Below are 23,497 nucleotides of genomic sequence, written 5' to 3' on the forward strand. Positions count from 1 at the left end.
GTAATGTTCCTTGAGAATGGTTGTAACATCAGATTTGACACCAAGCATGACACTGGCCTCATCACTAGCAAATGCTACAAAGTTCTGTTTCAAATGTCATCAAAATCATAATAATTGAGACAGCTCAATAGATGCCCAGCAATCGTTGCTGCTTTCTGATCAGGTAGTTCTATTAGATCTAAGAACATGAAATGCGGATTACCTTCCTTATCACTTTCACATTTCAAGTAAACTATAATTATCATGTTTATCATCCACTTCCAGAGGTGGATGATACTGCACTACACTGCAGCACTGTACAGTATTGTGAAGACTAATAATAACATGTTATAATTAGTCCTATTATTATTATTATTATTATTGTTAGTTATTATTTCCCTATGACCCTGTAATATCTCCATACCTCAAGACAACTATGTAGCGAAAAGACCTACCATTAATTTATAATAATTAACTGTAAAAAAAATAGTTACAGATTATTCCCTTTCAATAGCTATCTGACAGTATAATTATAAGGTGTGCAGGATAGATTTGATTCTTAACGTAATAATCTCCGTTGAGGTCTGATAAAGACCTTTCGATTAAAGACCTCTGTAATCCTTTTTGCGCTACCGCTCACAGGATGAGTATGAGGGTGTGCAATAAACTAGCAGCATCCGGCGGAAATAATCAATATATCAATTCGTAGGTCACTAACACACTCCCTTGCACCTCCTGCAGCTGATTGGTCACTAACACCCCCCTTCCCCTTGTCCCTCCTGCAGCTGGAAGAGTTCGAGTGGGTGAACAGGGGTCGGCTGCTGACAGCAGAGCGAGCGACGACGCAGGCGCTGGAGGCGACAAGGATCAACGTAGCCTGGCGGGAGACCAACAGGGACACCATCGTAGACTGGCTGAGACAAAAGGGCTTCTCGTCTCACCTCTCAGATATATAAGTCGTACCTTTGCTCCTGAAAATATTGAAAATACAATACATTTGTTTTACTTTGCCCTTATTAACAGGGAAGGCAGTAAATTTTTTCTTTCTCAAACTGACCAGCATCTCAAGAATGATACGATCCAAACGTTTCTGGAAGTTGATGCTGTCTTTCATGCGGCCTCAGCGCAGGTGCTGGAAGATGTTGTCTCATAACCTCAGCAAAAGTTCTGTATATTGCTAAATGATCGTTTATTTTATTGTTTTATTATAGGTCCTGATGGTGTCTCACATTACCCTTGTTAAATGATATGTATATTCTTAGTCTTTAATTAGAGGTAATTATTTTGTATTATGATGTGAATGATAAATCCACAGATACTATATGTGAAAATTGCTTATGTACAGACACCAAAAGGGGCGTTACATTATAAAATAAAGACTAAATTCATACTCAGAATTACAAACAATTCCTAAATTACACCATAAGTATCTACGGGATGACAACGGGAACATGTAACTAACTTATATATACTAACATATCGACGATCGGGACCTTGACCTCCACTACCAGTCAGTTCAGAAAGATTAAAAAGGGGTCATTATAGGGGAGCTGGAATGCGGAAGTCTAAAGGAAAAGATTCATTAAGAGACTTATGAATAAGGAAAGGAGGAGGAAGACGAGTACCAGAGCTAGCAACTGAAAAGTGTGAACCCAGTTCTTCTGTGACCAACTTCGGATCCTCAACAACATGGCGATAAAGGACAGGTGCCATGTCTGGGAAAAAATTTACTTGCAATCTTAAGGATTTTCTTCCATGATATGAGGGGAAAAGGCTGTCGACAACAATGGGAAAGATGTAGGATTTCTAACTATACCACATTTAGCTGTACAAATGGCTCTGCGGCCATCTATATCTTAAAGCGAGAGTTTGTTCATCTGTAAGGCCAAGGTTGGAGGCCAGATGTTTGGGGTTCGCCTTGTTGAACTTTGCAGGGGGAAACGTCAGGGGTTCAGGATGGACATAGGCTGGTCGAGGTCAGGCTAAGTTAAACACTTTAAGAAATATTAGCATTTATGGAACTCCTCTTGCAATTTTCACGGTCAAGTGTCAAAGATTTGGTGTGTTTCCCCAGAGTTTTAATTTTCCATAATATCTTTTCTGACAGACCCATACAGTTGTATCAGTGCTACTTAATAGGTTTTCTGCGAGAAGGAGGGAATTAAGGAGAGAGGAGGATGTGGTGCGAAGAGAGAGAAGAGACTTGGGTGCATCCAGGTATCCATTCTATAAACATATAAATGAAAATGTCTATTCGTGGTTAGAGGCCAGACAGGGAAGATAGGGGAAAGAGAGGAGAGGGTTGGTAAGGGTAGATAGATGGAGGAAAAGGGAGGGGGAAGGAGATGGGGGAAGAGGGGGAAGAGAAGGAGAGGGGAGGAGGAGAGGCAGCCCATCTCGGGCACTGCCTAGTATGCCGCTCCTAGTCCGTCTGCTGTATAGATGTAAGAGAGAATGTGTGTCTGTCTGTCTAGCTATGGTTAGAGGCCAGATTCTTGGAGCTAGCCTATCCCAACTTTGCTGGGTGAATGGCATAGGGTACATTCTCTGTCTCTGTCTGTGTGTCTCTCTCTCTCTGTTTCTCTCCCTCTGACTCTCTCTGTCTCTGACTCTGTCTCTCTCTGTCTCTGTCTCTCTTTGTCTCTGTCTCTCTCTCTGTCTGTTTCTGTCTGTCTCTGTCTGTCTGTCTGTCTCTCTCTCTCACTCTCTCTCTGTCTGTCTGTCTGTTTCTGCCTGTTTCTGTCTGTCTCTGTCTGTCTGTTTCTGTCTGTTTCTGTCTGTCTCTGTCTGTCTCTGTCTGTCTCTGTCTGTCTCTGTCTGTCTCTGTCTGTCTGTCTCTGTCTGTCTCTGTCTGTCTCTGTCTGTCTCTGTCTGTCTGTCTCTGTCTGTCTCTGTCTGTCTCTGTCTGTCTCTGTCTCTGTCTCTCTCTCTCTCTCTCTCTCTCTCTCTCTCTCTCTCTCTCTCTCTCTCTCTCTCTCTCTCTCTCTCTCTCTCTCTCTCTCTCTCTCTCTCTCTCTCTCTCCCTCCCTCTCTCCCTCCCTCCCTCCCTCCCTCCCTCCCTCCCTCCCTCCCTCCCTCCCTCCCTCCCTCCCTCCCTCCCTCTCCCTCTCTCTCTCTCTCTCTCTCTCTCTCTCTCTCTCTCTCTCTCTCTCTCTCTCTCTCTCTCTCTCTCTCTCTCTCTCTCTCTCTCTCTCTCTGTCTCTCTGTCTCTGTCTGTCTCTCTCTGTCTCTCTCTGTCTCTCTCTGTCTCTCTCTGTCTCTCTCTGTCTCTCTCTGTCTCTCTCTGTCTCTCTCTGTCTCTCTCTGTCTCTCTCTGTCTCTCTCTCTCTCTCTCTCTCTCTCTCTCTCTCTCTCTCTCTCTCTCTCTCTCTCTCTCTCTCTCTCTCTGTCTCTGTCTCTGTCTCTGTCTCTGTCTCTGTCTCTGTCTCTCTCTGTCTCTGTCTCTCTCTCTCTGTCTCTCTCTCTCACTCTCCCCCATATCCTGCACCTTGCAGCAGGGGGCACTCCAAGAACCCAGCGGCCACAACTCGTGTCTACCACAAGGCGAAAGGGAGGTTGTACAAGAATATAGGCCACAAGGGTGGAAAGTGGCGCCGGGGGCCGCTCTCCTCCTCCACACCTGCCTTGCCAAGTCCCTAAACAACACGAATAAAGAACGAGAAATGAAAAAGAAACTGATGAGAGCAATAGAGAACGCGCCAAAATTTTCTGATGCTGACATTGCCTAAAAATACAACCCTTATTTTGCTAATTAAGTAGTTAAGTAATTATAAGCGCTAATAGGAATGGCCAAACATCTAAAGGGGAGAAACCACAGTAATGTTAACCCATTTGTACGACTTTGGGGTGCATAGTAGGGTGTGGTATGGGTGTTGAGACGCAGGTGTGGGGGAGGAAGCACAACAGGTGACCAGAGTGAGGTGTAGAGGGGGCAGCTACACCTGCTGATGACGTGATCAGTGTGGTCAGCAGGGAACCCATAATAATACCTGGCCTCTACACCCCCTCCTTCATCTCCTCCCTCCCTCCCTCACTCCTCTCCTTCACACTCAGTCATACCAACACAATATTGAATGCTGTATTAATAATAATTAGGTGTACGCCAAATTTGTTGTGGTGGTGGGGGGGGGTATATTGTACAGTGTACCCGCACTGCTACAGGTAACTGTACCCACACTGCTACAGGTAACTGTACCCACTCTGCTACAGGTAATTGTACCCGCACTGCTACAGGTAATTGTACCCACACTGCTACAGGTAACTGTACCCACACTGCTACAGGTAATTGTACCCACACTGCTACCGGTAACTGTACCCACACTGCTACAGGTAACTGTACCCACACTGCTACAGGTAACTTTACCCACTCTGCTACAGGTAACTGTACCCACTCTGCTACAGGTAACTGTACCCACACTGCTACAGGTAACTTTACCCACACTGCTACAGGTAACTGTACCCACTCTGCTACAGGTAACTGTACCCACTCTGCTACAGGTAACTGTACCCACACTGCTACAGGTAACTGTACCCACACTGCTACAGGTAATTGTACCCGCACTGCTACAGGTAATTGTACCCACACTGCTACAGGTAACGGTACCCACACTGCTGCAGTACAGGTAATTGTACCCGCACTGCTACAGTACAGGTAACTGTACCCACACTGCTACAGTACTGGTAATTGTACCCACACTGCTACAGGTAATTGTACCCGCACTGCTACAGTACAGGTAACTGTACCCACACTGCTACATGTAACTTTACCCGCACTGCTACAGGTAACTGTACCCACACTGTTACAGGTAACTGTACCCACACTGCTACAGGTAACTGTACCCACACTGCTACAGGCAACTGTACCCACACTGCTACAGGTAATTGTACCCACACTGCTACAGTACAGGCAACTGTACCCACACTGCTACAGGCAACTGTACCCACACTGCTACAGGTAACTGTACCCACACTGCTACACGCAACTGTACCCACACTGCTACAGGTAACTGTACCCACACTGCTACAGTACAGGTAACTGTACCCGCACTGCTACAGGTAACTGTACCCACACTGCTACAGGTAACTGTACCCACACTGCTACAGGTAACTGTACCCACTCTGCTACAGGTAACTGTACCCACACTGCTACAGGTAACTGTACCCACACTGCTACAGGTAACTGTACCCACATTGCTACAGGCAACTGTACCCACACTGCTACAGGTAACTGTACCCACACTGCTACAGTACAGGTAACTGTACCCACACTGCTACAGGTAACTGTACCCACACTGCTACAGGCAACTGTACCCACACTGCTACAGGTAACTGTACCCACACTGCTACAGGTAACTGTACCCACACTGCTACAGGTAACTGTACCCACACTGCTACAGGTAACTGTACCCGCACTGCTACAGGTAACTGTACCCACTCTGCTACAGTACAGGCAACTGTACCCACACTGCTACAGGTAACTGTACCCACACTGCTACAGGCAACTGTACCCACACTGCTACAGGTAACTGTACCCACACTGCTACAGGCAACTGTACCCACACTGCTACAGGTAACTGTACCCACACTGCTACAGGTAACTGTACCCACACTGCTACAGGTAACTGTACCCACACTGCTACAGGTAACTGTACCCACACTGCTACAGGTAACTGTACCCGCACTGCTACAGGTAATTGTACCCACACTGCTACAGTACAGGTAACTGTACCCACACTGCTACAGTACAGGTAACTGTACCCACACTGCTACAGTACAGGTAACTGTACCCGCACTGCTACAGGTAACTGTACCCGCACTGCTACAGGTAACTGTACCCGCACTGCTACAGGTAACTGTACCCGCACTGCTACAGGTAACTGTACCCACACTGCTACAGGTAACTCTACCCACACTGCTACAGGTAACTGTACCCACTCTGTTACAGGTAACTGTACCCACTCTGCTACAGATAACTGTACCCACACTGCTACAGGTAACTGTACCCACACTGCTACAGGTAACTGTACCCACTCTGCTACAGTACAGGCAACTGTACCCACTCTGCTACAGGCAACTGTACCCACTCTGCTACAGGTAACTGTACCCACACTGCTATAGGTAACTGTACCCACACTGCTACAGGTAACTGTACCCACACTGCTACAGGTAACTGTACCCACTCTGCTACAGGCAACTGTACCCACACTGCTACAGGCAACTGTACCCACTCTGCTTCAGGAAGCACTGGTGAAAAAGTTCATTCATCGTTTATAATAATTATGGTAACAACAGTAATATGTTCAGAAATAATAATTATATTAGAAGCAATATTAATTATACAATGAAAATAATTATATAAACAAAAACAATAATAATTTAAATAATAAAAATCACAATAAAAATAATCACAGTGACTACTCTGTGTGTAATAATTACAATAATAAAAACACTATGCGACTGTGGCAAGACTTTAAAACAATTATTAGAATAAAACATTTGTATACTAATGAGAAAATGAGCGCCGGGGCGGACAGAGAGACGCTGGATCAAGATATACCCATATTGAGCCCCAAGGAAATACCTTGCCTTATGCAGTTAGCGGCAGTCACCGTCGTCTGTCGCAGATGATGTGGCAAGTCCGACAATTAACAGTCGCAAAAACAAGTGGTTTTTTTTTTTGCTTTTAGGGCAACACTTATGGCATTGTGCTTTCGACCTTTGAGAATTGATTTATGGCCGACCAGTTTGCGCACATGTATTGAGGAATTATGAGTGCAGAGGAGATTGTGTGAGGAAGGGTACTATGGCAGTTATTTTGTCTTTTGTTTACAATTAAGTAATGGTGTAGGACATGATGCCTGCAGGAGATCTCCTGCGTGACACATGCCATCCAAACATACGCCGGCAGATTAGATTCTCTCTCTCTCTCTCACCTTCGACGTCATAGTGACATCACCGAGGCGACTGTTAGCCAAGATCTCATTGGTCGACAAAAGTGACTCACTTCATCCTCTAATCTGATTGGCCGCTGGGTCAGAGACTTGGGTGCCCGTGTGCTCCTTGCCTCAAGTCTTGTTAAGAAACCTCGCGGAAATTCCCGCCCACTCCTCTCCCTGGAGCTCTAGATTTACGAAAGCCGTCAGATTACCGCACTCATTCCGGCATCGCAAGTTAGCTACGATGAAGAGGGAGAGATAAGGCAAACAGCTGGTATCATCCGGCCTTGCCATATTAGGTTTGTCCTGTGAAAGTGGAGGGGGTCGGTCGGCCGGGCCGGGGGGCCGAGTGCACTCACTCGCTAGTTGACTCTCGCCCAGTGAACACCCTCACCCTCGCCGCTCTCGTGGCCTTCCTCCCCCTCTGGATAACCCCCCAGTGTTTTAGCAGTCTATAGTATGGCGTACCACGGTCCCTCCTACGGCCTCAGCAGGGAGTGTCAGATGAAGGTGAGATGTGTTCCAGGCCTGACGAGCACACACTTGGCTCGTCAACACACTTGGCTAGTCAACACACTTGGCTCTTTGTTCCTTGCTGGATTCGATGTATATTTTTTTCATAGGTTGTCTGGCTGGGTGTGTGTGGGTGTGTGTTTGTCTGGCTGGGTGTGTGTGGGTGTGTTTGGCTGGGTGTGTGGGTGGGTGTGTTTGGCTGGGTGTGTGGGTGGGTGTGTTTGGCTGGGTGTGTGGGTGGGGGGGTGTCTGGCTAGCTGGCTGGGGGTGTAGGTGGGTTTGTATGGCTGGGTGTGTGTTTGTCTGGCTGGGTGTGTGTGGGTGTGTGTTTGTCTGGCTGGGTGTGTGTGGGTGTGTTTGGCTGGGTGTGTGGGTGGGGGGTGTCTGGCTAGCTGGCTGGGGGTGTAGGTGGGTTTGTCTGGCTGGGTGTGTGTTTGTCTGGCTGGGTGTGTGTTTGTCTGGCTGGGTGTGTGTTTGTCTGGCTGGGTGTGTGTGTGTCTGGCTGGGGGTGTGTGGGTGTGTGTTTGTCTGGCTGGGGGTGTGTGGGTGTGTGTTTGTCTGGCTGGGTGTGTGTGGGTGTGTGTTTGTCTGGTTGGGTGTGTGTGGGTGTGTGTTTGTCTGGTTGGGTGTGTGGGTGGGGTGGGGGTGTCTGGCTAGCTGGCTGGGGGTGTAGGTGGGTTTGTATGGCTGTACTTACCTACTTATGCATGTGGGGGGTCGAGCTCTGGCTCTTTGGGCCCGCCTCAACTGTTAATCAACCTTTTTTTCCCCTCACACCCAAAAGTGTGGTGTGTTTGTATGACTGTGTGTGTGTGTGTGTGTGTGTGTGTGTGTGTGTGTGTGTGTGCGTGTGCGTGTGTGTGCGCTTCCGACACTTGTTGATTATCTGTGCCGCTTATCTGACACACGTTGCCCCTTAAAACTTGGGTAAATTTCTTCTATGCAACTGTTTTCTGTGCAGCCTAATATTTCCGTTTTAGCAAGAACATAATCATCGCACTTGTGCATTGAAGGAAACATGTGAGGCATGTAATGTTTACTATAAAACTGAAGTTGCCCGTTTTCCACAGTTCCCAGAAACTGCGTCGATGTGAAGCGTTACAGTTGCGTGTTCCCTGAATATTATTGACAGAGGTACCGTTTCTGACGAATTCGGCCATCATAAACAGTGAATCAAAGAACATTTCACGTAGAATGTTTTTGTATCAGCCATTTCCTCTGCATGTTAGAGAGAGAGTCACTCCATACAACTTCCATCTGTCTCCTCGCACTGGTTTACTAGGCAGCCTTTTCCACTAAATATGTATGTAGGCATCAGGGTAATATAGGAAAATTAGCATTCATTGTATCATACTCGGCTAGGCTGTGCCGTCTGCCAGCATATGCTAGGCTAGGCATTATCGTCTCCCAGCATATAATGCGTTGGATGTTTTCGTGCCTAGCATGTGTAGTGTGTTGTCTCAAGGGGGGGGGGGGGGAGTATGAATGGAGGGGGTCTACCCCCCCCCCCTCCATCAGTACAAGCATGTTGAATAATGTGACAATTTAGGTTATTATTGGCGAAGCATATTTAGATTTGTTTTTTAATGACATTGTTTTTTTTATTAAGTTCCTTGAAGGCGGTATATTCATTATGGCTGAACGTGCTGTAGCTGACGTTTGTACAGCAGTCATTCCTCGTCCCACGTACGTTCATATATACCGAAAATTACATTTTGTTTGATAGGGAGGTGGTCACCAGGGTCAGACAATCCTACAGGTTGTACCGTAAGAGGACAGACACCAGCCAGGGAGGCGAGGCAGGTGTGTGAGTGTGTGTTAGAGTGAGTGTGTGTGTGTGTGTGGGGAGCCTTGCATCCTCACTCTCTCATCAAGGGCAACCACATAACTGCTCCCCGTGTGCTGGCTCCCTGCTCTGGTCTCGGCTTAGGCTTCATTATATCCAAGATTATTGCAGAATAAATTGCTTTTAGTCTCTGCATTATGAATCAGATTTGCGGTTTATTTGGTTACTTGTATTATTATTACATTAGCATATTATTTTAAAGTAATGACAATTACATATATAAGAGTGATGGTTTTCGGATGAGACATTCCCGGGTCATTGCTGACAGCACTTGCGATCACTAAACATCGGAGGTGATTTGGCTCTTAGGGCCACGAAATGAGGCTTTGAGTACTATATGTATTAAACGATTCACTCTACACACGTGGCATGTAGTAGATAGTGACTCCACACACACGTGAACTATGGCTTGCCACACCCATCACCACACAGACCGGTGGAGCAACACACGAAGCATTAAGAGGCGACTCTCGTTGCTAGAGCACAACCGGTTTCGATGGCAAAACAAAGACAAAACACGGCTCTTGTCATGATGAACCTGAGAAAGAGCGTTGATGTTAGTGATGATTTGAGTTAGGAGGGAGGCGGGCAGGTGGCGCCCGCGTCGCCGGTCCTGCCTCAGGTGCCAACGCTTGTTTATACAAACGTTTTTACGCCTCGCTGCCATTTTGTCAATTCTTGGAGGTCGTTATTTTTCAATTTGGTGGACGTTGAAGGTGTCGCGGAGGGAATTTGGAGGTTGAGTAAATAGTGATCAAGAGCTGGTGGTAGTTGGTCCTTGTGAAATATATGGAGCTTGGACCAGCGTTTGTAGTCCTAAGGAAAAATAAAACAGCTGTTTAATTTATGACTTTGGTTTTAAATATCAAAGGAAGACCCTTCATGTTTGAACAAACGAAGGGTCGTCCATCGTCAGTTAAATGCATTTTCGGCTGATAGCTACTAGCAAGCTGGACACTGAAGGAAGTCTATAGGCTCAGAAAGGACACTATATATTCAAACACACACACTCTTAGATTTCTTTAACTTAATGTTGAAACTCTTCCCCGACTCATCATCTATTACCTGTTACCTACGTGATACGTGAATGAACACTCATTCCCAAACCGGTATTTAATAAGGTCTAGAACACAAGCAGAAGTTTCGATTTAGCCACCTACCACTGGACCACCACCATATAAGGAAGGGGTCCTTATAAGGAAGGGGTCCTTATAAGGAAGGGGTCCTTATCAGGAAGGGGTCCTTATCAGGAAGGGGTCCTTATCAGGAAGGGGTCCTTATCAGGAAGGGGTCCTTATCAGGAAGGGGTCCTTATCAGGAAGGGGTCCTTATCAGGAAGGGGTCCTTATCAGGAAGGGGTCCTTATCAGGAAGGGGTCCTTATCAGGAAGGGGTCCTTATGTATGTAGGTTGCCAAGGAGCAGGTGGAGTGAGCCAAGTAGCAATAGAGAGATTCAGAACTTTAAAAACGCCCAAGAGGTTGGCATTTTCCAGCTCGACTGATACATCAAAGGTGGGGCCCGGGAGCTTTGGCTCAATCCTCGCAAACTGTCAAGATTAGGAATAGCCTAATTGTTGTCCTGGATCAAGGACACCCTTGGGTAACTGTCGGGTGAGGATCAGGGTGTTTGGAACAGGTGAGAATGACAGGTGAGGATCAGGGTGTTTGGAACAGGTGAGAATGACAGGTGAGGATCAGGGTGTTTGGAACAGGTGAATAACTTTGAGACAGAAGTCAGGCTCGTGTGTTCGGATTAGGTGACACAATTGGGTGTTGGAGCAAGTAATAAACGCCGTAAAAAACTTTTATTTGTTGCTATGGACAGGTATTTCTGGCTGAATTACCTGAGAGTAGTTGAACAGCTGTTTTTGTTATAGATTCAGCTACTGGGAACAAAAGTTCCAAGTAGCACGGGCTATGGTGAGCCCGTAGTGGACTTACTTGGCACAGGAGCGGGGCTGTAACTGGCGAATGAGTTGAACAAGAGAAGCTATCAAGATAGCAATGGTGAACAGCTGATTAAGACCACATAAGAAGTCCTAGGGTGTGTGTGTGTGTGTGTGGGGTGAGGTGAAGTCCTAGGGTGTGTGTGTGTGTGGGGTGAGGTGAAGTCCTAGGGTGTGTCTGTGTGGGGTGAGGTGAAGTCCTAGGGTGTGTCTGTGTGGGGTGAGGTGAAGTCCTAGGGTGTGTCTGTGTGGGGTGAGGTGAAGTCCTAGGGTGTGTCTGTGTGGGGTGAGGTGAAGTCCTAGGGTGTGTCTGTGTGGGGTGAGGTGAAGTCCTAGGGTGTGTCTGTGTGGGGTGAGGTGAGGTGAAGTCCTAGGGTGTGTCTGTGTGGGGTGAGGTGAAGTCCTAGGGTGTGTCTGTGTGGGGTGAGGTGAAGTCCTAGGGTGTGTCTGTGTGGGGTGAGGTGAAGTCCTAGGGTGTGTCTGTGTGGGGTGAGGTGAAGTCCTAGGGTGTGTCTGTGTGGGGTGAGGTGAAGTCCTAGGGTGTGTCTGTGTGGGGTGAGGTGAAGTCCTAGGGTGTGTCTGTGTGGGGTGAGGTGAAGTCCTAGGGTGTGTCTGTGTGGGGTGAGGTGAAGTCCTAGGGTGTGTCTGTGTGGGGGTGAGGTGAAGTCCTAGGGTGTGTCTGTGTGGGGGTGAGGTGAAGTCCTAGGGTGTGTCTGTGTGGGGGTGAGGTGAAGTCCTAGGGTGTGTCTGTGGGGTGAGGTGAAGTCCTAGGGTGTCTGTCTGTATGGGGGCTGGTGAAGGCTTATAATGAGTGGTAAAGTTACCCAAATAAAACACTAGAAGCAGGAGGCTCGTATAATATAAGGTACATATAAATCAGGTATTAATAAGGACCCTGAGAGTAAGGCTCCTTATCATATATTCAAAATTAAAACATTCAAATGTTTATTTAGGTAAAGTACATACATAACAAGGGGTGATACAGATATTGATGAATTTATAGATAGAGCTAGTACATACAATGCCTAAACTCGTTTCCTTTCCAAATTCGTTACCATTAGATGTATGGTGCTTGCTTGGTTGTACAGAATGCACAGTACTTCACTTCAACAGTCTATTGAGTAAAGGCAACAAGGTATATATGTGGCCGCCGAGGTCCTACCTAACTCTAGCCTCGTGGGATACTGACCCTTGCCACCAGAGCGGCCAGTACCAGCTCTCATGTAGGGAATGACGTCAGAGGCCTACTCGACTGTGATTGGGTATATCCCAACCGTCATACAATTTGAGTACTAACATATACCTTGATTATATTGACCCCTTTTTCGAACGTATTTGCGAAAGTGTAAATTTGTTTTAATTACACGAGACCTATTTTTTTGCAGGCCTATTTCTTTATATTTAGTTGTTAATTGTTAGAAAATTTCTAGGGTCATGATGCACTTCTAAATTTACTATATATTCATTGTTTTTTATTATCAAAGTTGCCATAATATTGAAATTTTCAACTGCTTCATTACCTCAATTCATCAATCATAAAGTTTATTCATACATGTGAGTGCCTTTATGAATAGCAGTGAAAGTGATGACATTTTTAGTCCGTCACTTTCATTGCGGTTCAAGTTTTGTTTGTTCTTGAATTTGATTCATCCACGCTATTGTGACTAGATCAACATACTTGATTCTTTTACCTGTGATCGACCAATGTGGGTACCTGGAGAGAGGGTCTTTGGAGTTCTACTCCCCGAGCCAGAGTGAGAGAAACTCTGCCCATTTCCTTCCGCCGAGACTCGAACCTAGACTCTTAGGACTGCAAATCCCGAGCGTTGTCCACTCAGCCACCAGGCCCCACACCTGGTGGGGGTGACTGGGGGGAGGGGGATGTGTGAGGGATGGTGGCGTGTTAGTAGGTCATACCATTATCGTGTCAGGCACGCTTACTCATCATGTGTTGCCTGTGGACGCTGGTGTGTGGTACCTTGTGGTGGTAGTGCCCAGGTGTGGTACCTTGTGGGGTGGTGGTGGTGCCCAAGTGTGGTACTTTGTGGGGTGGTGGTGGTGCCCAAGTGTGGTACCTTGTGGGGTGGTGGTCGTGCCCAAGTGTGGTACTTTGTGGGGTGGTGGTCGTGCCCAAGTGTGGTACTTTGTGGGGTGGTGGTCGTGCCCAGGTGTGGTACCTTGTGGTGGTCGTGCCCAGGTGTGGTACCTTGTGGGGGTGGTGGTGGTGCCCAGGTGTGGTACCTTGTGGGGTGGTGGTCGTGCCCAGGTGTGGTACCTTGTGGGGTGGTGGTCGTGCCCAGGTGTGGTACCTTGTAGGGTGGTGGTGGTGCCCAGGTGTGGTACCTTGTGGGGTGGTGGTCGTGCCCAGGTGTGGTACCTTGTGGGGTGGTGGTCGTGCCCAGGTGTGGTACCTTGTGGGGGTGGTGGTCGTGCCCGGGTGTGGTACCTTGTGGGGTGGTGGTGGCCGTGCCCAGGTGTGGTACCTTGTGGGGTGGTGGTCGTGCCCGGGTGTGGTACCTTGTGGGGTGGTGGTGGTCGTGCCCAGGTGTGGTACCTTGTGGGGGTGGTGGTCGTGCCCGGGTGTGGTACCTTGTGGGGTGGTGGCCGTGCCCAGGTGTGGTACCTTGGGTGGTGGTGGTGGCCGTGCCCAGGTGTGGTACCTTGTATGATGGTCGTCCCCTGGTGTGATACCTTGTGTGGTGGTCGTCGTTGGCGTGGTCCCATACTGTCCTCCACCAACGTAATCCTCCGCATAATGCTTGCATCACGAGTCAAACAAAATTAAAAGGACTAGGCTTGTCCACATCGGTCTGTCATTGTAATAAATCCAGTACGTTCCATTTTGAAGTGTAACTTTAAAGTCGTTCTGCACGTCTCGAGGGAAATCTATTCTTACAAACGTCACATTGTATGCTTACAGCACTTCCTTAAGAAGGAGGCAAGACATGACCCCACATCTTTAGTCTGTTCTGGACATTTTTCTCTCTTCGGGTACTGCCAGTTTCTCTATTTGTGAGATCTGTCATTTTTTATGCCATCTTAGTAGGGCTGTAGCTTGCAGTTTAAGTGTTGTTGTTGTTTTTAGATTTAGCTACTCGGAACGAAATGTCCATGTAGCACGGGCTATGGTGAGCCCGTAAAGTTTTTTTTTCCCCAGTTTGTGTGTTGGGTGTGGTTATATAGGACGCCTCTGTTCTTAGGTCGCCTGGCGGGAGTGGTGAGCGAGTTGCCAGTTTCCGCGATCATACTTCATTATTATACTCGTTGTGTTCACATATTTAATTCCGTTTTCCAGTATTATGTAAATCACTCCATTTAATAATGACTTTCGAGCTCTGCGTCGGTAGATCATCCACGGAGGAAAAATTGTATACATTGTTGATAAATTGTTTCTGGGTCTTGTGGCCGCCACTTTATTAGACGTGTGGTTGCCGGCTCTGCTTCCACCTTGTAATTCCCACCGAGTTAGTTCCAATACACTGAAATGTTTATAGTGTCTTACCCAATGCACTTCCCTGGGTGTTTCACGCAATAGTTCTCAAAAAGTTACAGTATACAGGGCACTCTTGCCACGGGGTGCGATATTTTTTTTGTAATTAAAACAAATCTTTAATGTCAATCACTGTATTCTTTTTTTCTGAACGTCATGATACACTTTGTATCGCCGTTTTACTTAAATATCCCGAGTTATGTAATGTTTCTGCGGAGCGTGGCCACACGTGACCTCACATACAGGATCTATACATGTTGCATAATTTAGTTGGTGTGTGTGTGTGTGTGTGTGTGTGTGTGTGTGTGTGTGTGTGTGTGTGTGTGTGTGTGTGTGTGTGTGTGTGTGTGTGTGTGTGTGTGTGTGTGTGTGTAGTCCGACGCAGCTGTTTATACATAGGACGGTTTGAAGGTGAAATGTTTCGACATTATAGTGGAGTTAACAGCAATCTTGGAGATCGTGAGATAGTGTACGTTTTATTGTGTAACAGGGAACTAGAATGCTTCCTTGAATTTTTTTCGGTCTACCGAGTGGATGTAAAATGTCGAAAAAAAATTTGTCGTCGTAAACCTGTTATCCCTAAAGTTCTATCCTGGGGATAGTTAGTTTAGTTCATTTATTATGCACCCCATACCCATCTTGTAAGCGGTAGTGGAAAAGGTTACAGAGGCACATAATGGGCTCAGGGACTGAACCCCACAATTCATTTAGCTAAGCAAGTTACAATCTTGATGAGCTAGTTACAGAATAGAACAGTTCTATTTATTCTATTTATTCTATCTATCCACACTGTATGTGTGGCTGGTTATGGACGATGCTGTGGTGCTTGTATTTTTGGGCCTCTAAATTAACATCATTATTGTTGATTTCTTCCTTTGTTACACTTTGTTCATTAGGCCCCTGTATTGGAGGTTTCTGACTCTTGGTGGGAGTTGGTGGTTCACCAGAACGCAAATAATGTCTGATAAGCCAGTTATGGTAGAGGAGGGAGCATGGCTGGGACTGAACACGGCAACGAAAGAAAATAGCAATTGTGATTTTCATGTACAGTATATTTGAAAGGAGCGTTTTGGTGGAGTTACATTACCTCAACTAAGGGCTACAAAATCCCTCTTTCGATTTGACGGTTGCGACTCGCAGAGGTAAACGTTCAGAGACTTGTTCTGCATTTTTCTTCATGAAGCATATTAAGATCTGTGCCTCTTCAACGCAAGCAGAACTAACTGCCATTGTTATTACAATAACATTCAAAGAAACACTAACAGTGCAGTGATCTGGATCGATTGAAAAGCAACACAACAAAGCCTTGGTAAAAAAAAAAGCAGAAAACCTCGTGATAGTAAAAATCTTGAGAGCTGTGAGATTATTAACCAATCAGAGAAGAGTAGTCAAATTCCAGATTCCCATATTGGAATCTGTGGAAATGAACGAGCAGATGTGGTGGTTGCTGAGGGCGCTGGCGGAAACCATATTGAATACTTCATACCCAAGACTAATACAAATTAGAGGTATTATCAGGCTATATCACCGTGACAAGGTAACTGAGGAAAGGAGATAAACAAATCAGTCAACCTGTACGCTGGTACAATGTGGTTGCAGCTGACAATCCCTTCGTCCACATTTTGGACGAAGGGGAAGTGGCCGCGGGAGAGAATCGGTAATAGCGAAAATTCGTCTTGAATACAAATACACCTGAAAATTCGGGTTGGAAACAGCTGAACAACGGGGTTATAGAGTCTGTGGTGAGAGTGACGGACACCGTCATGAGAGATACCGTGCTCACTTAAGAGAGACATGAGAAATATGTGTAGAGTAATAAACCCCACACATTGAGTTAGAAAAACATTATTTGTCAAATATAGATACCGTTCTTAAAAAGATTCCCCCCATTTTGCACCCGCAAGTTAACGTAAGTTTTAGTGGTTGGCAAATGTTATTAATCTTGTTTGATGAACTGTTTACTTGAGACAATTAAGCAAGTTCCAGTTGTGTCTGGGTACAAGTGACAGGATGATGATGATGTTTAAGATTCGCTACCTGGAACAAAAAGTTCCAGGTAGCACGGGCTATGGTGAGCCCGTAGTTAGTAACAGGATGAACCCAGCGGGTTTTCTTCCTATTAGGGGTGTTGTACATGCTGCTATGGCGGCATGTTCACTCACAGGATGAGTGTCGCTGACCACTAAACTCGCCTTTCGGGGCAAAAAATAACAAATCAAAAATTAAATTGTGTGGACAAAGCCACTCGGAGATCACTCCTCTCTCTGGGAGGGAAAGGGAGGGAGAGTGTAGGTAGTAGGGACGGAAGGTAGAGGGAGTGAGGGACGGAAGGTAGAGGGAGTGAGGGACTTGTGAGCATTCCAACGCTCGGGCAGTGAAAACGTGGAAAGGCAGGACAAGTTGGGATATCTGAGGAAGCCGCCCTGATAAACTTATCACCTGTGGGGCTGCTGGCTGTGTCTGCTCTCTCTGTGTCTGCTCTCTGCCCCGTAGTGGCCCCCGCGGTCTGCCCCGTCAACGGAATCGACAGATTGCTCAACTGTGAACTGTAATTCGTGTCTTGACGATTTAACCAAGCTTGTGTGGAACACTGACATAAAAGTGTTCACAACCCAGAGCACATTAAGAAGTTGCCATTTGGGGATTAGTTAAGGCGCAGGAGTTGTAAAAGAGTTTTAAATTTTTTTTTATCTCGTTGGTTAAAAATCATTTTTAGTTGAAGAACCGTATTGTACAAGTGCAAATGTTGGGTGTGTATGTTCACTCACAGGATGAGTGGCGCTGCCCAATACTGTCAATTGTTACGGCTGACTGACAGCCGGCCTTTGACAGGCCTGTATAGACCTAGCAATGTTCCTCTCTCCCTGTCTATATCTGTAATATATGTATGTCAAATGCACACTTCCACGAGTATTTAAGGGGGAACCGGGAGCTAAACTCCGCCTATCAGGAGATGGCCTCTTGCTATCTTCCTACCACAGCTAGACAGCGGCTTGTTTGATGGAAACAACACAGCCGCCCATCTGCAATTATCAGCTTAGCAGAGAGCGAGGTCACCTGACCTTTACTCAACCTGTGAACAATTAACACTTGAAAGGAGTGACTTTTGAAATGCTAAGGGCCGACAGCCTGGCGCCGCCAATATCCTGTGTGACTGTGAAATATTAAATAAGACCATATATAGTGTTACACGTGGATGTTGGGTGTGTGCAAGTGTGCGCCCCGTACACTTGCACACACTCGAGGCACTATAGGGCCGACAATGTGCGGCCCTATAGTGTGACACCCATAGTGTGACACCCATAGTGTGTGCCCTCACACACTATGGGTGTGTGAGGGCACTATAGGGCCGACAAGCGTTATTATTTTAGATTCAACTACTCAGAACAAAAAGTTCCAAGTAGCACGGGCTATGGTGAGCCCGTAGTGGACTTACCTGGCACAGGAGAGGGACTGTAACTGGCCGATAGACAGCGTGACCTAGTTATGTACCGACCTTGAAGTTCTCCAGCCATTTCATCCCGGGATGCCTGCACCAGCCGCCGCCGAACTCCCTCCAACTGTCAAACTTACTTGCGCCTCCAAGTGCGTTCAAAGCTCCTGAAAGCCTGCCCCTCTCTTCCTACATATCCTGGAGATTGCCCCGGCAGCGATATGAAGAGCCCCAAGACGACATTACATGCAGGAGCTGGATATTGTTGAATAATGGTGGTGGGGGCGACCACCTCCCTTCCCAAACTTTCACTGTTGCTCAACCCACATCCACCACAATCGCTTATATGAACTTATTATTCAATTTTGACACTTAAAAAAAAGATTGACGAGGCATTTGTTAGAGTATAAGCTGTTTGTCTCGTCTGGCATCCGCCTGCGAGGTTTGTTTCGCGCGGGTGATGAAATTAATGAGGTAATTGGCAGGAGAGTTCTCCATGTGTTGGAGCCGACTCCTGATGCTCGTTTTCTGTTGAGTGGCGGAGGAGTTGTCACTTTGGGTAATGCTTAAATTAATTAAATTAAATTACTTTACACACCGTTTCTGTTGGTGGAGCGTCTCTCTTACCGGTGAAATAATTTGTTTCTTGGCGTCCTGCTGGCATAAAGATTACAAACAATTATTTAGGTGTCTGTTTTTTGTGGTGTTGTAATGTTTAAGTTTTGACCCGGTGGCGCAGTGGTAAAGCACTTGCTTGGCACTTCGCGAGCGCTTTGGCCCGGGTTCGAATCTATGCTCGGGAGGATTGACAGGGCGCTAGTCCTTAACTGTAGCCTCTGTTCACCCAGCAGTGAATAGGACACGAGGTTGTTAAACGATTTGGCGGGTCGTATTCCCGGGAAAAAATTAGAATTAAGGACCTGCCTGAAACGCTATGCGTGCCAGTGGCTGTACAGGAAAGTGTAAGAACTCTTTTTGTATATAAATAAATAAATTAATTGAAATAAATAAGGCAGCAGGATGATGGGCTAACCTAAACTTGTCCGTGGGTTGATTTCAACGCGTGATGGTCGTGTCAAGTTGGAATTCCACGAATTGATCACGATATCCAGGTGTTGAAACATTTCCGTTTCATGTCTGATTCCACGAGTTAAAATATTTAATGGAGGCTGTTTTTATGAGGTGTTGCTACTGTTGCGTTGCTATTTCTACTGTTCCTACTGTTGTGCTTGAGGCTCACGGTGATTAACTATTAAGACTGGTGATGATTATAGTAATTAGCTGTGTTAATAGCTAATCAAGGTTGTATATACCGTATAACTTGCTTAGCTAATCGAACATTGGGTTTAGTTCCTGAGCCCATTATATACTGCTAACATTCACCTCCACCACGAAGGATTTGGCCATAACAAATGAACTAATAAAAAACTTAAGTTCTTTCTGAAAATTTGTAAAAATAGTGTTTCGATAAAACTATTTTTTTAAACGAAATAAACTAATTTACTATTAGAAATAACGTCAGCCTGGTATCAGTAGTTTTCTGCGTCTATTTAATGACTAATCTAATATAATAATCCTGAGCATGTAGCACAAAGGTGCGGGAATAGTCTACCAGTATTGCTAGAGAGGTATTGAGCCAGACAAGCCAGAAATGGATGGTATAATTTGGATGGTAAATACTTCACTTTCAAGGCGTCTAGCAGGGTGCCTCCTATCCACCAGTGATTGTTTATAGGCCTAGTTATTAACCTGACACATTGTTGCAGAATGGAAAAGGTTAGGAAATTCTCAATCATGTCAATTAATGCTCGGATTGAATGGCGCAGTCCAGCTGTACGACAACTTGGATTGACGGGAGTATGGTTGCCGGAGAGACTGACTCAAGATCCTTTACTGCAAGAATCCACTCAGTAAAACATCTAAACTACTGGGACCGACTACAGAGCCTAAATCTATATTCTCTTGAGCGCAGGCGGGAGAGATACATAATAATCTATACGTGGAAAATAATTGAGGGGCTGGTCCCAAACCTGCACACAGAAATAACATCACATGAGACCAGAAAACATGGCAGGATGTGCCGAATACCCCCCGTTGAAAAGCAGAGGTGCAACAGGTACTCTGAGAGAGAACTCTATCAACATCAGAGGCCCGAGACTGTTCAACACGCTTCCACTACACATAAGGGGTATAACTGGCCGACCCCTCACAGTGTTCAAGAACACCTCCAAAGGATACCTAATCAACCATGCTGTGACTCATACGTCAGGCTGCGAACAGCCGCGGCCAACAGCCTGGTTGATCAGTCCAGCAACCAGGAGGCCTGGTCGACGACCGGGCCGCGGGGACGCTAAGCCCCGGAAGCACTTCAAAGTTGCCTCTGTGCTCGGGAGAAGAATAATTCCTGGTTCTTGAAGGATCGCTGGGTGTGGTACACCTGGGTACACCTAGCGATGGTGTGGTACACCTGGGTACACCTAGCGATGGTGTGGTACACCTGGGTACACCTAGCGATGGTGTGGTACACCTGGGTACACCTAGCGATGGTGTGGTAAACCTGGGTACACCTAGCGATGGTGTGGTACACCTGGGTACACCTAGCGATGGTGTGGTACACCTGGGTACACCTAGCGATGGTGTGGTACACCTGGGTACACCTAGCGATGGTGTGGTACACCTGGGTACACCTAGCGATGGTGTGGTACACCTGGGTACACCTAGCGATGGTGTGGTACACCTGGGTACACCTAGCGATGGTGTGGTACACCTGGGTACACCTAGCGATGGTGTGGTACACCTGGGTACACCTAGCGATGGTGTGGTACACCTGGGTACACCTAGCGATGGTGTGGTACACCTGGGTACACCTAGCGATGGTGTGGTACACCTGGGTACACCTAGCGATGGTGTGGTACACCTGGGTACACCTAGCGATGGTGTGGTACACCTGGGTACACCTAGCGATGGTGTGGTACACCTGGGTACACCTAGCGATGGTGTGGTACACCTGGGTACACCTAGCGATGGTGTGGTACACCTGGGTACACCTAGCGATGGTGTGGTACACCTGGGTACACCTAGCGATGGTGTGGTACACCTGGGTACACCTAGCGATGGTGTGGTACACCTGGGTACACCTAGCGATGGTGTGGTACACCTGGGTACACCTAGCGATGGTGTGGTACACCTGGGTACACCTAGCGATGGTGTGGTACACCTGGGTACACCTAGCGATGGTGTGGTACACCTGGGTACACCTAGCGATGGTGTGGTACACCTGGGTACACCTAGCGATGGTGTGGTACACCTGGGTACACCTAGCGATGGTGTGGTACACCTGGGTACACCTAGCGATGGTGTGGTACACCTGGGTACACCTAGCGATGGTGTGGTACACCTGGGTACACCTAGCGATGGTGTGGTACACCTGGGTACACCTAGCGATGGTGTGGTACACCTGGGTACACCTAGCGATGGTGTGGTACACCTGGGTACACCTAGCGATGGTGTGGTACACCTGGGTACACCTAGCGATGGTGTGGTACACCTGGGTACACCTAGCGATGGTGTGGTACACCTGGGTACACCTAGCGATGGTGTGGTACACCTGGGTACACCTAGCGATGGTGTGGTACACCTGGGTACACCTAGCGATGGTGTGGTACACCTGGGTACACCTAGCGATGGTGTGGTACACCTGGGTACACCTAGCGATCCTTGAGGACGACGAGAGGGTTTTGATGCTGTTAGCACAAGTTAGATGTAAACTTTTCTGTGGAACGTTATTTTATATAGATCAAGGATTTTAGTAAATTTCGAAACTACGAAAATGTTCAATTATTAGTTAGGAACCTCGTGGGGGTGATGGTGGTATTACTAAAGGTATATTAGGTTGCGAGGAGTATCATGGCTAGTAATTATACTTCTGTTCTATTATGCTTCCCAGGCTGTATTGTTTGGTCCTGTTAGTTGTCATGTATTGTGTATGTATGACTTTACATTATGTACCTTCTTTATCACTTACTACATCCTTCCTCTTCCTCTTAATCCTATTTACCATAGTCTTCCTTTAAACACATTTTCTTTTTCTTTCTTTCCCCCCCCCACCCTTCCAAATCACATACAGTCCCTCTCTCTTGTGCCAGTTAAGTCCACTACGTGCTCACCATAGCCCGTGCTACTTGGAACTTTTTGTTCCGAGTAGCTGAATCTAAAACAACAAAGGGGGAGGGGGGGGGGCGGCGCCTGTGGTCACAATGATGGAAGACTGGAACCTCCTCCCTCGCCCGCCACAACACCTCCAGGAACGTGGTACGCAGGGGTTGAAAGTCGAGGCTCGTGTGTTGACTGACTGACACACATAGTCTGTGCGTGTCCCCCGTCTGCCTGGACGTACACACTGACGGGAGGAGTAACCTAATATACCGGAGCAGGTTCCCGAGCCGCCCCGGCGGGAACAGCAGTGGCATACGATACTCTGTGTCGCAGTAACAACTCTACCGCAACTTAACAATTTTTCTCTCCCTTGCAGGTAATGTTGAGTCCGCGAGGTCCCCTCCCTGGTGCAAGTAGGCGTGAGGTACAGGTAGGCGTGAGGTACCGGTAGGCGTGAGGTACCGGTAGGCGTGAGGTACCGGTAGGCGTGAGGTACCGGTAGGCGTGAGGTACCGGTAGGCGTGAGGTACCGGTAGGCGTGAGGTACCGGTAGGCGTGAGGTACCGGTAGGCGTGAGGTACAGGCAGGCGTGAGGTACCGGTAGGCGTGAGGTACCGGTAGGCGTGAGGTACCGGTAGGCGTGAGGTACCGGTAGGCGTGAGGTACCGGTAGGCGTGAGGTACCGGTAGGCGTGAGGTACCGGTAGGCGTGAGGTACAGGCAGGCGTGAGGTACAGGCAGGCGTGAGGTACAGGCAGGCGTGAGGTACAGGCAGGCGTGAGGTACAGGCAGGCGTGAGGTACAGGCAGGCGTGAGGTACAGGCAGGCGTGAGGTACAGGCAGGCGTGAGGTACAGGCAGGCGTGAGGTACAGGCAGGCGTGAGGTACAGGCAGGCGTGAGGTACAGGCAGGCGTGAGGTACAGGCAGGCGTGAGGTACAGGCAGGCGTGAGGTACAGGCAGGCGTGAGGTACAGGCAGGCGTGAGGTACAGGCAGGCGTGAGGTACAGGCAGGCGTGAGGTACAGGCAGGCGTGAGGTACAGGCAGGCGTGAGGTACAGGCAGGCGTGAGGTACAGGCAGGCGTGAGGTACAGGCAGGCGTGAGGTACAGGCAGGCGTGAGGTACAGGCAGGCGTGAGGTACAGGTAGGCGTGAGGTACAGGTAGGCGTGAGGTACCGGTAGGCGTGAGGTACCGGTAGG

General features: G+C 47.5%; 2 protein-coding genes across 7 annotated transcripts in view; both read left to right on the forward strand.

Moving 5' to 3' along the window:
* Positions 1 to 1,369, forward strand: part of LOC123751753 (aminopeptidase N) — a 28,603-nt gene extending 27,234 nt beyond the window's left edge. For both annotated transcript variants that reach the window (XM_045733845.2, XM_045733837.2), the window contains exon 18: positions 765 to 1,369. In XM_045733845.2, coding sequence (XP_045589801.2) covers positions 765 to 935 — 171 coding nt within the window. In that variant the 3' untranslated portion in view covers positions 936 to 1,369. The remainder of the gene's footprint in view (positions 1 to 764) is intronic.
* A 5,639-nt stretch (positions 1,370 to 7,008) lies between these two features.
* Positions 7,009 to 23,497, forward strand: part of LOC123751720 (calponin-3) — a 141,329-nt gene continuing 124,840 nt past the window's right edge. For 3 of the 5 annotated variants that reach the window (XR_006772125.2, XR_006772126.2, XM_045733806.2), the window contains exon 1: positions 7,255 to 7,424. Coding sequence is in view for 3 of the 5 variants with exons in the window: in XM_045733806.2 (XP_045589762.1) it covers positions 7,374 to 7,424 (51 nt within the window). In the remaining 2 variants the exon portion in view is untranslated. Of the gene's footprint in view, positions 7,425 to 23,497 lie in introns of all 5 variants that reach the window. The other 2 variants (XM_045733821.2, XM_045733826.2) reach the window with 2 other exon arrangements.

Source organism: Procambarus clarkii, chromosome 4, assembly GCF_040958095.1.
Source record: "Procambarus clarkii isolate CNS0578487 chromosome 4, FALCON_Pclarkii_2.0, whole genome shotgun sequence".
In the NCBI taxonomy this organism is placed as follows: domain Eukaryota; kingdom Metazoa; phylum Arthropoda; class Malacostraca; order Decapoda; family Cambaridae; genus Procambarus; species Procambarus clarkii.